General features: G+C 43.4%; 1 protein-coding gene and 1 non-coding gene across 6 annotated transcripts in view; both read left to right on the forward strand.

The window, feature by feature from the left end:
* Positions 1-2,016: 2,016 nt before the first annotated feature.
* Positions 2,017-12,265, forward strand: part of NAP1L4 (nucleosome assembly protein 1 like 4) — a 28,127-nt gene continuing 17,878 nt past the window's right edge. For 2 of the 5 annotated variants that reach the window (XR_010080509.1, XM_063398150.1), the window contains exons 1-7: positions 2,017-2,141; positions 6,454-6,485; positions 7,495-7,555; positions 8,997-9,098; positions 10,035-10,176; positions 10,282-10,368; positions 11,888-12,007. Coding sequence is in view for 4 of the 5 variants with exons in the window: in XM_063398150.1 (XP_063254220.1) it covers positions 2,044-2,141; positions 6,454-6,485; positions 7,495-7,555; positions 8,997-9,098; positions 10,035-10,176; positions 10,282-10,368; positions 11,888-12,007 (642 nt within the window). In the remaining variant the exon portion in view is untranslated. Of the gene's footprint in view, positions 2,142-2,597; positions 2,622-2,667; positions 2,782-6,453; positions 6,486-7,494; positions 7,557-8,996; positions 9,099-10,034; positions 10,177-10,281; positions 10,369-11,887; positions 12,008-12,265 lie in introns of those variants that run through there. The other 3 variants (XM_063398153.1, XM_063398152.1, XM_063398151.1) reach the window with 3 other exon arrangements.
* On the forward strand, positions 10,567-10,694 carry LOC134551780 (small nucleolar RNA SNORA54). The gene has a single exon (XR_010080680.1). It is a non-coding gene; the product is annotated as a small nucleolar RNA SNORA54 (small nucleolar RNA).

Genomic DNA, 12,265 nt, shown 5'->3' on the forward strand with positions numbered 1-12,265 from the left:
ATTTAGTGGCAAGACTGCTTAGCAATGATCAAATTTCTTCCTCCCCTGCAGGAAGAGTCATTGACAGAAGAAGTCCTGTATGTCAGATGAGGCTGTGAATGTCTGGCATCTCACCTGGTGAGAGCAGTTTCCATTAATACCCACCCAAGGGCAGAAGACACAGACAGTTTTAATGCCAGTTACAGATCTCAGCTGAGCTTGGTCTCCAGTGTCAAGTGCATCTGTTTGGCAGCGCTGGCACAATCCCTTCACTCGGTTTTGGTTCTCCAAGCTCTTGTATGTGAGGCTGGGTGCTTAAATCGAGCCAGGGTGATTCAGCAGATATCCATTTGCAGCTCTCTGCAGGGCAGAAGCACCTGACAGCAAGATGACTCCACAGATTGTGCTTTATCCACAGTCCTGGAGTCCAGCACTGTGCTACGAGAGGCTAGACAGCAGTCAGCAAAAATCCCTCATTGAACATGGGAGATTTAATGCCTTTGGAGATGGGCACTAAAAATCCAGAGTGTAAGGTAATTGAAATGTGTGTTTACTTTGATATACAGGTGCAGAAAGGTGCAGCTAAAGTCAGACAAAACCTCTCTTGCATCTTCATAGGAGACAAAGTTTGGACTTTGTACTGAGCACTGGAGTGACTTTCAACAAAGAATACTTGATATCTCTGAGCCAGCAGCAAGCACAGAAGTGTGGAGCAGGAATACCTTCAGATAAACCCTTCTGTCAGAGTTTGTTGTGCTCTTTGGAACACTGAGAATCAAGCATAGTCACTACCATGAATAAGGCTCTCCCAAAATTAAGGATTAATGGAAATATGAGGAGGCTGTTAACCTGCTGATGTTAGAAAAGGGACTGGTTTGGAGAAACAGGGAAAGAGAGCTGGAAGCAAAGTAAAGAAGGGGAACTTTCCACTGAACATGTCCTCTGGCCAAATCTGCTTGTTTGTGCAACTGGCTGCAACATTCCTGCAGTTCTTTCAAAATCAACTCATTTTTTAATTACAGTGTTGGTATCTAATTAGAGATTCCTTGGTTATTTCTCTAACTAGTTGTTAGAGAAATCCAAGTTGCAGACCTGGAGAAAACTTTCTAGAACAAGGGAACCCCTGACAGGAGAAAAGGGTTAGAGGTTTTTTTCCAATTGTGTGAAAGATGACTAAAGCTCTGGAAGTGGCTCGAGGTGCTGAAATTGCCTGGTTCCTCACACCAGTGTTTGCAGACTGCCACGCACACAGAATGTGGGCTGATGGCGGGGTTTTGCTGGCTTGCTGTAACAGGAATTGTGTCCGAGCACAAGATGGGCGCTGCCACCTCTGCCCTTGCTGCTGAGGAGCTGTAAAGCAGCACCACATTTCTCAGGCCAGGCACGGTGCCTCAGAAACTGCGTGGATCATCTCCCAGCATGGATAATCCTAGTGACAAATTGCAATTACTGAGGCGTGGAGGGAGCTCTTGTAATTGCTGAGACACGGTGGGAGAGCCCACACGACTGGAATGTGGTCACGGATGGCTGTGTGTTTTGAAAACACGTCAGAGAGGCAAGGTTGCTCTAATTCTCCCCAGAGACAGGGAATGAGTTGAGAGTTTATGATGAGAATTAAGGGCTGATCCGGTGACACCGTTGTGGGTGTTTGGGACAGGCCCACAGCCTCACGGTCACAGGCCCCGGTTCCCCCGCGGGGCTCCAGCCGCCCTGATCTTTGTTGGAGAGCCAGCACGGCCCGGCACACGCAGTCCGGGAAGTTCCTGGCGATCGCTATGCAGAACTTTTTGCCGGAGGAGCTGCAGGAGCCGAGGAGGAAAGGGGCGTTGCTGTCACTTTAAGGACGCGGGCGCGCGCCGCCCCCCCCCGGCCCCGCCCCGCCCAGCATCACGCGCTCGCCCCGCGCGCGCCCGCGGCCCCGCGCGCCCCCCGCCCGCGCGCTCTGATTGGCCGAGCGCCGCACGGCCGGACAGTCAACATGGCCCGCGTGCGGCGTGGCGGCCGCGGCGCCGCCGGGGCCAATCGGCGGAGCCCTTGCTGAGGGAGGGGCCCGCGCCGCGGCCAATGGGACGCGGCTTTGTTGGCGGCGGCGCTGCCCGAGCGAGGAGGTTGCGAGGAGCCCGGCGGCGCTGCGGCCTCTGCGGCGTGAGGGGCGCGGGCAGGTGAGGGCGGGCGGCTCCGGGCTCTGGGCCCTGCGCCCCGGGCACCCGGCGGGGACAGCGGACGGGCCGAGCCGGGCGCCGCCCCCACGGCGCGGGACGGGGGATTCTCTCCGGGCCCGCTCAGGGGCGGAGCACGGCGGCGGCCGCAGCCGCCCGGCGCGGAGCGGTTTGCGCTCGGCCTGCCGCCGTTCCGTTTTAAGGCCGGTTCTAGAAGTCGGGGCGCACTGAAGGGGTCCTGGGTTGCCCCGTGCCTGGCGGCGGGGAACGCGGAGATTCCGGCCGCATGTATGGCCGCGCTGCCTGGCAGCGCGCCCGCCCTGTCCCCGCCCTCCCGGGGGAGCGGGGGAGGAGGAGGGCGGGAGGGCTCCCGCTGCTGCTGCTGAGCGCTGCCCCCGGCGCTCTCACGCCGCCGCGCTCGGGTTGAGTCGAGGGCCTCGCTGCTTGCCTGGCGTGCGATGCTTTCGCCCGACCTCAGCCACGGTGTTGTGTTCCCGCAGCGCGACGGGCGGTTCGGGGGCTTCGGTTTTGCATTTCGGGTTCCTTGTCTGCCAGTTGAGGGCCTGTTCGAAATTTTCTGTGCTGCTGCGATTGTTTACTACACACAATACCGTGCCCGTAGGATTTGCCAGACTCCTTTCCTGTAAGATCTACTCTCGAGGCTTTAAAATACAAAGGGAGAGAAGCGAGCGTGGGAATTACAGATTAAACCAGAGTCTCTAGGCAAATTTTTATGAGGTAATCTCTAAACAAAATAGTGTTCCATTAAGAAAACTTCGGAGGTGAGCCTAAGTATTGCTGGTGTCCGGGGCTTCTGGAACAGGCTAATGAGTTTCTTCCTCAGATAATTGTTTATGATCCCTTTTCATTATGCTTACAGAAAGTATCCGACTGTGTCGTTTGTGGCTTCCCACGGGGTTACATCTCTGTGCCTCTGAAACGGAAGTTGTAACTTTCCCTTCTGATTTGTTGTAGTTACAGAAGACATTTAACAGCTGTAGGCGGGAGTCTTCCTGTGAGCTCAGGAGCCCTTCAGTTTCCTGTTTTGTATTTTAGTTGTGTTTAGGAGGTTTGTGCAAGGCAGAGAAGACTTACTCTGTTTATGAGTACATCTTGCCAGTGTGTAGATATTTTCTCTTGAATTTGCGTCCTTGGGGATATTGTCCTTGTTATGAACTCTTCCTATCCTGGTGTGCATCGAGTTTACAGTTTCCTGCGGTTGTAAGTGATTGATGGTGTGTGGATCTTGTGCCAGATAACCGGGAGCAGGAGCCTGCCTTGTGGGACAGGGCCTTGATCTGATCTCCTCCATCCCCAAAGCTTCATCTGCATGAGTCATTTGAAAACGGGACTGTCCAGAAGAAGCAAGGCACTAATTTGGCCTCTCAGTGGTGGTGGCAGCAGTAATAACGATGCCTTCTGCTGTTATTTCCTTGGTCTGGTTGCTTTTTCGTGTCTGCGTTGCCTGTAAAGTTGCTTGGGAAATAATGAAAACAATGGACGTGAAGACTCAGTGCTTTGGTACTGTTCTTCTTTAGCTGGTGTGCACTTAACTTTATCTCTAAATTACCTTTCTCTCCCTTGCACTGCCCTCACCAGCTTGTCCTGAACAGTTTGGGTGGTGACTCTGTGGCAGTGTAGTCAGTGCAAGGCAGCTGGAATGGAACTGGGATTCACAAGTTATCTTCTAAGAAAGCTGTATCTAATTATTTATTTATATACTTCTTTTTATTTCCCAGTTGTGCCAAAGGCACAACTCTAGGGAGTGAAACAAGGCTCAAAGAGTGTATTTGCACTAGGGAACGGTGTCTTTTTTCTTTTTTTCTTTTTTCATTCTTGCTTGTTACTTGGTGAGTGGCTTTTGTCAGAACATGCCCAGTTCATGTCTGTTCCAGGGGAGATGAATTTAACTGCTGTTAAAACTTTATTCCATGTTTTCCAAACACAACGTGAGAATCTTCTTCCCTTGGCAGGCTTGAGAAGTAGGTCCCTGCAGGAAATGCAGCCCAAACAGCTGAGCAGAAGAATTTCTATGTGGACTAGAGTCTGTTCCATTAGCTCGGTTGTTTGGCCTAGGTTGGAAGCCACAAGTGTTAGAGTGTAGTTTTTAAGTAATGAGAGTTTGCATTTTTAGCTGCCTGCTGTTGCCTCCTCTAATAGTGACTGGGATCATATAGATGGCTGAACTCTGATATTAGGTCAATTTGCTCTGTTTTACCTTTTTAACTGTACTTTTTTTCCCCTGCCTTCTGTTGCCGTGGCAGGAAAGATTAACTTATGCTCCTTTGTTTCTTCAGCTGTGAGATTGTAAGAATCTGTTTTGCTCTAGCAGGTGGTTGCTGGCATTGCCACTTTCACTTGTTATGTTTAAGGCAAGAGGAAGTGTTTGGAAGTAAATCTGCCTGAGCTGGTGGAACACCTACTCTGCCAGAAGCCCCTTTATTTGGGGTTTAACCAGGGGTGGGCTTCTGGGCTTCTATGGGAGATGTGAACAACCTCCTGTGGGAGGATCTGAAGTACACTGTTAGTACTATTGAAAACTAACAAAGCTTTTCAGCTCTGTGTGAAATGGTTGTGGAAGTGTTGCTTTTGCAGCTGAGAGCAGGATTCAGCATTTTCCAGATGGAGGAGTGTGCGCAGTCTCTAGGCTGCCCTCGAGTTGGCATTAGCACTTAGATTCTTCTTTGGCAGTGATGCCTTGGGAAGGCTGACCTCAAACAGAGACTGGACAGAGCTAGAGAACAAAGCGGTGTTTATTGAAAGGTCTCTAGGACACACCTTGGGCAGGACAGGGCTTGACCAAGGCTACACCCAAGGTGGACTTACAATGGTCACAAAATGGATGACTGGTCATGAGGTCTTAGATTTTTATAAGTTTTGGTCTATTTGCATATTGGGGTTTAATTGTCCAATTTCATCTTCAGGTGTGAGGCCCCATCCTTCTTGTTTCTCCCTCCAGCCCAGTGTTGTTTGAGCTTTTGGGCCTGAAACATGTCCTTGGTCTTCAGCAGGAAGAGGGTTTGTTTTGTCTACCTGCTCTGTGGAGAGAGCTCACTAGGACTTAATGTGAGGGTCAGAACTGCACCCCTAGGCAGCACAGAATCTGAAAGCATGGAAACTAAAACTTAAGGCATCAGGAGCCCTCTGTTGGAAGCTGGGCCTGAGATCAGCCTGTTTGGCCTTCACAGAGTTGGAGAAATCAGACCTGCCAGCTCCGATGAATGATTGGAGCTACTTTTTGTTCTGATGACTCCCAGGCTGACCAGACCAGCGTCTCCTCTCGTGGTGGCTTGGTAGGGGAGCACACTACCTGTGCTTCTCTATGGCAGGTAGTGGTTACTGGAATTTGTTCAGCTTTTTAAAATGGGGTAAAAAACCCATTCCCTCTTACTGAAATACGTGTACAGGCGTAGCTATTTCCCCCCAGAAAAGAACAAGCAGCAGAGTAAGTTAGACAATCTGGCTCCCTCTGGTTTCTTGGGAGAGCTAATTTAGATATTGGGGGCTGGGGTAGCTGTGCTAAACCTGGTTCCAGTTGCTGTTAATAATGAGATTTTAACTTCTGTCTTTCCTCTTCATTTTCTGACTCCTGATAAATAAGGAGCAAATCTTTATACAGGGGATTCTGTCCCTTTAGCTACTGTCAAAATCCCTTCTTTTGGTAAATAGTTTTTTTCTCTTCAGTGTCCTTTTTATCTAGCAACAGTTTTAGGTTTATTGTAGAGCAGCAGAAGCAGCTACTCACAAAAATAACTGATCAGACAGACAAGTGAAATGTATTTTTCTGCTTGGGTGATAGCTTCCCAATTACTTTCTTCTTTTATTGTAATTAATTCGTTTGAACTTTCATTGTTTTTTGCTCAAGTATGCTGTATAGGCAGAGATTAAAAATTCATTATTTACTATGATGCTGTCAAGGAATTAGAAAATAGTACGTTTATGTCTTCCTCTCTGGCTCATTTTTTTAATAGAATGCTGGGCTAATCTAGGAAACTGTGGTACATAACTTCAGACTGAAGACCCATGATTGGGTAGAAATGCATTGCTATCTGGAGAATTTAACAGAAAAACTAAGTTCTAGGAGGATTAAACCACCTGACAGACTTCAAAAACTGAGCAAGTTTCAGTTTGAGTTGGGTATTGTGGTAGCTGTTTAGTTTACTGTGAGGGATTATGCATGATGAATTTGTTAGAAAAACCAGCAGCTGTTAATTTGTAGTGATGTTTTAAACAATGACCTGTTCTATTTTCATCTTCTGCTGAGGTAAATAAATTACTGTTCAAGTATTTTTAAACACTACTTTTCAACTTGCAGGTGGATACAGTCACACAGATGGCAGATAACAGGTATGTTGGACTGTTTTCCTGAAATTAAATCAAGGGAGTTGGAGCCAACTGTATATCTGGTGTTCTGCAGGAGAGGTTTTTGTTTGGTTTTTTTTTAACCTGTGGAGAGTGGATTACCAGACTTGGATAAGAATAAAATGGTAATATTTTTCTGAATGCTCTAAAGAACTAAGAACCCTAAGAAGAGCCTTAGTGTTTCTCTAATCTGTGTACTTCAGGCGTGCAAAAGGCACTCTTTTTTTCTTTTTATGTAGTATTTTTTTGAGCAGTTTTTCTGTGGAACTGCTGCAAACCCACGCGTGCTGCTGCTCTTCTGAGGCTTGCAGTGCTGGATAAGCTGGTCTGCCCAGTAGCTGATAATATCCGTTTGCATATGTGATATCTCTTCTGGTTTTGTGTGTGAGTTGGGGTTCATTTCAGCAATGTCCAGTGTGCATTTTGTGACCTCTAAGCTGGCAGGGAGCGCAGGGAATACTGTCTGGCTGTTCACTCATGCTGGGCCCTCTCCTTCTACAGCACAGGAAGTGAGATGGAAGACGTTGCTGCAGGGAGATGAGGAGGTCAGGGACGTCTCTTTTAGAATAGGAGTGAATGTTTTGATAAAAACAGCTTGTTAGAGAAGTTGGAAGCAGAGCTTTTCTCTCTTGTTCATCTTCCTTTCATAACTGTGTCCTTTCTTGTGTTTTTCTTCATCATTTACACTAAAAGTGTCTCATATTTTCATTTGTGAGTAATAACATTTTCATGTGCCGAGTGAATGGCCACATGATTCACAGACTGAATCATACACATGAATGGCCAGCCATGCACCTAATGAGATGAATTTATCTGTCAAAGGTTTTTGTTTTGGACTTATGTTTAGTTTTGAGGTTGGTTTGTTTCTTTTTTTATTGTTGTTTTTGGCCTTGCCTTACCTTGCCTCTGCATCCTTTTCATCTTTGATATAGTTTCATATCCAGACATTTGTGTAATGTGGTGCTATTTTAATATACCCTTTGAATTCTTGTAGTAAAACAGAAGATACTGCTTCAGATTCTCTGGAGGCTGCTAAAAATGCAACCAACAAAAAAGGTAAGAAATACCTAGCAGTAGATGACATGACAGAACTGGAATAAGCCTTTACAGTCAAAACTGAAGATGTGTTCACAGTTGAAAGCAAAACAATGGGTTTTAGGCTAACTGTTCACTCTCTGGTGTTTCCATGTTTATGCAGCCAACACCAGAGTGAAGGCTGTGTTTTTGTGTGTGTTGTGGCTGTGGTGCTTCACCATTGCCTGAAGTGACTCACTAGACCCTTGCAATAAGGCCTGCAAGGACTTGCTCATAGCAACAGATATTCTGTGTCAGCATAATTACCAAAACGAGCTGTTCTGTTTGTATGCTAGTTCTTTACTGCCTTGTTTCTCAGAAAGTGTCTTCAGAGTGTGTCTTGGAAGTTTTTATTCTCCATTAGAAGGGTCTACAGATAACTGCTGAGTAGTGTTTTATACAATAATACTTCTGTGTGCAGAAAAGCTACAGTTCCATTATTTCTTCAAATACTGAAATTTGTAAGTTATAGTGAAATATGTTTCATATATGTGGTCACTGAATATTCTTTGGGTCTCCCACATTACCTGTTTTTTTGAAGAAATCCTTTGTGACTGGCAATTGGAAATCACTGAGAACTGGTAGACACCATTGAATAATTTTTAAAGTCAAGTTGGATTAAAAAAAAAACCCCAGCAAAATCCCAAATAAGAAAAACAAAGCAACACACATCCACAAGCATATAAAAATTTCACCATGTTGGTGTGTGCTGTGCAATTTGTGGGGGTTTTAATGTCTGTGCAAGAGAGCACTGAGAATGGAAAGATCTGAAAAGCAAAACTCTCCACACCATGCGTGGTTATTAGTAAATGATTTTAACACCTAAGCAGATGCATTTTAGGTGTGACTTCCTGTATGAGTAGTTTTCTGGGAATTGTTGTGATGGTTGAGAAATCTTACAGATTGTAAACTCACCTTGAGGTAAAAAATTAGTAGTTGTCAAGGTCACAGTGCTGTGCTGCTTATTGTACAGCACACAAAGTTGGAAGGGTTTTTTCAGGAGTCACACTAGCTGGGAAACAGATGTCTTGGAAGTGGTTCTCCTGCAAATATATATGTGGCTTTTAAGGTACAGCTAATATAGAAGGAGGATAGAAAAACTTCTGTTCTCTAGTTTTTGACCTAAAGGGAAAATGGGAAATTTGCCTGTGTTGTCAGTGTACTATTTGCTTGTAAAAGCAACTGATTTGCAAAGAGAAAAGGGCTTTTTCTATCATTATCCAACTTTATATTCCTGAAATCTCGTCCTGAAGTAATTGTTTGTGTTAATAGTAAAATACTCATGATTTTCACACCTCAAATAAGAGTGGTGTTATTTGAGGTGTGAAAATAGTATTTTTACTGTGGCTACTGTAAGACACAGTATGACAAAAGCACTATAAATCTATGCAAAATTGTTTAAAAGGGGTTTTCTGTCTTCATAGAAAAGCTGGCAGACCAAGTGATGCAAAATCCACAAGTCCTGGCATCTCTTCAGGAGCGTCTTGACAACACATCACTTACTCCTTCAAGTTACATTGAAACGTAAGTACTGGGCATGAGAAAATTCTTGAAAGACTGAAAGCATAATAGAACATTATTACTGTGCAATTAGGGTAGGAAATTAGAATAAATGATTCACTAACAAAAATGGTTACTTAACCTGTGATTCATAGTGTCTTACTTCTGGAAGGAAGAGTGAAGTTTTACCTTATGCAAACTTGCAAACAAAATTTCGTTGTGTCTATTATTTCCCGTGGCCATTTATTGTTTTGGATAGCAATAGCTCCCCTCTCCTCCTTTGTTCCCTTCTGTGACCCTTATTCTGACAGGATATGTGCTGCATTGACTGGTGATTTCTATTAGATTGCTCTCCTGAATGCAATGGAAGGTTCAGGACCTGTATATCCCTAGTGTGAAGCTTAATTTTACATGGACTGTAAAGCAGATTTAAATACTGCCTTTAGTAAACACTTGTGCTTTTATTTCTTGACTGAGAATGAGTGGTTGTAGATCTCTTTTTAGAAAAACGTAAGTTCTATAAAGAGATCTTTTTACGTGACTATCTAAATGTTTAATAATTTAAAGTGCAGATTTGTGCACTTTATCAGCTGTGGCACAAGCATGACTGTGAATCAAAGCTTTCTCCTGTAGAATGCACAGTTCTTATTTTTCATAGATGGATCAACACAAATCTAGTCTCAAAGCTTAGGTGTAAACAAAGGTATTAATTGCAGATCTCTGAACTACACGGGGAGGGTAGTGCCCCAGGGAATGGAACAGAAGATAACACCTTTGAGAACAACTTGGGTAGGAGAGGATTCTTTCAACTTTTTGAAATAGGTTTTGGAGAAACATGTATGTTTGACATAAGCCTTTTATTTAAAAATTGCACATAGTTATAAGCAACGTATTTCTCAGTAATATGTGAAATAACGTTGAGGCAACTAACTTTTAACCTTAAATAATTTTGATTTTTAGTTTTCCAAAAGCAGTGATAAGAAGAATTGATGCTTTGAAAAAGCTCCAGGTGAAATGTGCCCATATAGAAGCTAAATTCTATGAAGAAGTACATGACTTAGAGAGAAAATATGCAGCACTCTATCAACCTCTTTTTGATAAGGTGGGAAAATTAAGTATATAATTTTTATTTCTTCATTCCTGTAGTTTCTGGTTGTATATATACAATTTTACATCTTCAATTACATTTCGGGTTTTTTTTAAACAGAGAAGAGAGTTTATTAATGGAGAAGCTGAGCCCACAGACGCAGAGTCAGAATGGCACAGTGAAAATGAGGATGAAGAAAAGCTGGCTGTGAGTATAAGCTGGGTCATCTACTGTGGGTATGTCGATTGTCAGAGTTAAATTCTTGTTCTTACCATTGGAAGAACTTCTGTGTCAGTGATGTGTTCTTGTGATGAGTACACTGTTATGTCCAGGGAAAGCTTCTACACCTTTAGTTGAGCCTTTTTTTGAATTTGTGGCTTGAGGGAATTGAGGAGTTGCCGTGCTTGGCACTGTTCGTAACCTGTCAGCAGCACCTTCCTGCTCATGGGTTCCATTCCGGTGCTACATGAAACCCGAAGATAATGAAAGACTGGTGGGTTCTCTGCCCGTCCACGTTATTTTGGGGGACATCCTTAGCTTTCATTTTCATAAATACAGGTCAGACATTTGTCACACAGGCAGAGAACAGAGTAGAGCTAATAAAATGTCTGCTTGGCTAGTGGATTTCTACTTGTCTATTGAGCAGGAGCTGTCTAGTTTTAGGAGGCATAATACAGTCTGTGAGCTGCGTGTTACTTTCCCAGCATCATTTCTGGAGATGTGTGCTCAGGCTTTGTCTCAGAAAAGTGACCTACTTAAAAAACTCTGCCATTCTGTCAGGTTTTCTTTGCATTTTTTCTTTAGCCTGATTTCTTCTAGGTTTTTTTAGATGCTATTCTGTATTCAAAGTGAATTGTTCTCTTTGTTTTTACTGATCTCCTGAGATTTAGCATGACACAGTGCTCCATGTGCATGAGCAAAAAATGTTATTTAGGCTCTGTGTAAATACAGCATTGACAGGCCATATTCCACACAATAAAATCAGAAATGTGTCTAGATGGAAAATAAACTGCAGCTTCATATTCTTGGCTCGTCATAACCCAAGCAGCTGCCAGAAACATCTTAAATATCTGCTGCTATCTAGTGGTGTAAAAGGAAAGGTGCAACTAATTCAGACTGAATTTCCAGCAGTGTTTGGGATTGAGAAATTACTTCCTCATTCTTCTTTTTTATAACATTTGACATTAGTTATGTGGAGGACATCCTATTTCCCAAAATAGTAATAATTAGACACAGCATAATAATGAAAAATACCTGTGAAAAACAACTTCACAAGTATTCTGCAAAATGGGGAAGCTAAAACAGCATTTCAGAAGGCAAAGTTTAAAATTTAAACTTTTAGATGAAATGCCATAGGTCGCTTATGGAGCTACAGAAATAAGATTAATAGAAAAATAGAAATGCATTTGTAATTTTTTCTGTTTATAGAAAGTGTTTTAATTATTTCTGTTTGTCAAATCAGTGAAGCAGACACTCGGTCTATTTAGTCTTATAAAAGAATTTCAAGTGAGTTGAAAGTAAATCTGAATTGTGTCTATGTTTAGTTGTGTAAATAAACCTTGTATCTCTTAACTTCATTTGCAGAGGAAAAAAACAAAGTAGATTTCAAAGGTTCCTTAAACACAGCTTCAGAGATGGCAATTGTTTTGTACTTGTGTCTCTGTTTATTAAATATACTAAGAAGTCACAATTTAATTTCTCAGCTGTTTTTGTATTTCTTTCCCAGGGAGACCTGAAAAATGCAGTGGTAATAGATGAAAAAGCAGAAGAGACAAATGTCAAAGGAATTCCAGACTTCTGGTTTACTATCTTTAGGAATGTAGATATGCTAAGTGAATTAGTACAAGTAAGTTTCTGTGCTAAAATGAACAACTTCTGTTGTGTTTAATGAATTGCTGCTTTTCCCATTAATAGTCAGTCCTTGTGGAGTGAGAGTCAATCCTTTGGTGTGTGACCGCAAATCTTTTGAGTCTTTGGAATTCCTGAAGACGCTTGAAATGATGGACAAGCATTTTTAGTCTAATCCATAAAGGATTATTCTTGAAAGACTATAAGAATACCTGTGGATTAGTTGAATTCATGTTAAATAGCTTAGGTAGTTATG

This window comes from Prinia subflava, chromosome 5, assembly GCF_021018805.1.
Source record: "Prinia subflava isolate CZ2003 ecotype Zambia chromosome 5, Cam_Psub_1.2, whole genome shotgun sequence".
Lineage (NCBI taxonomy): Eukaryota > Metazoa > Chordata > Aves > Passeriformes > Cisticolidae > Prinia > Prinia subflava.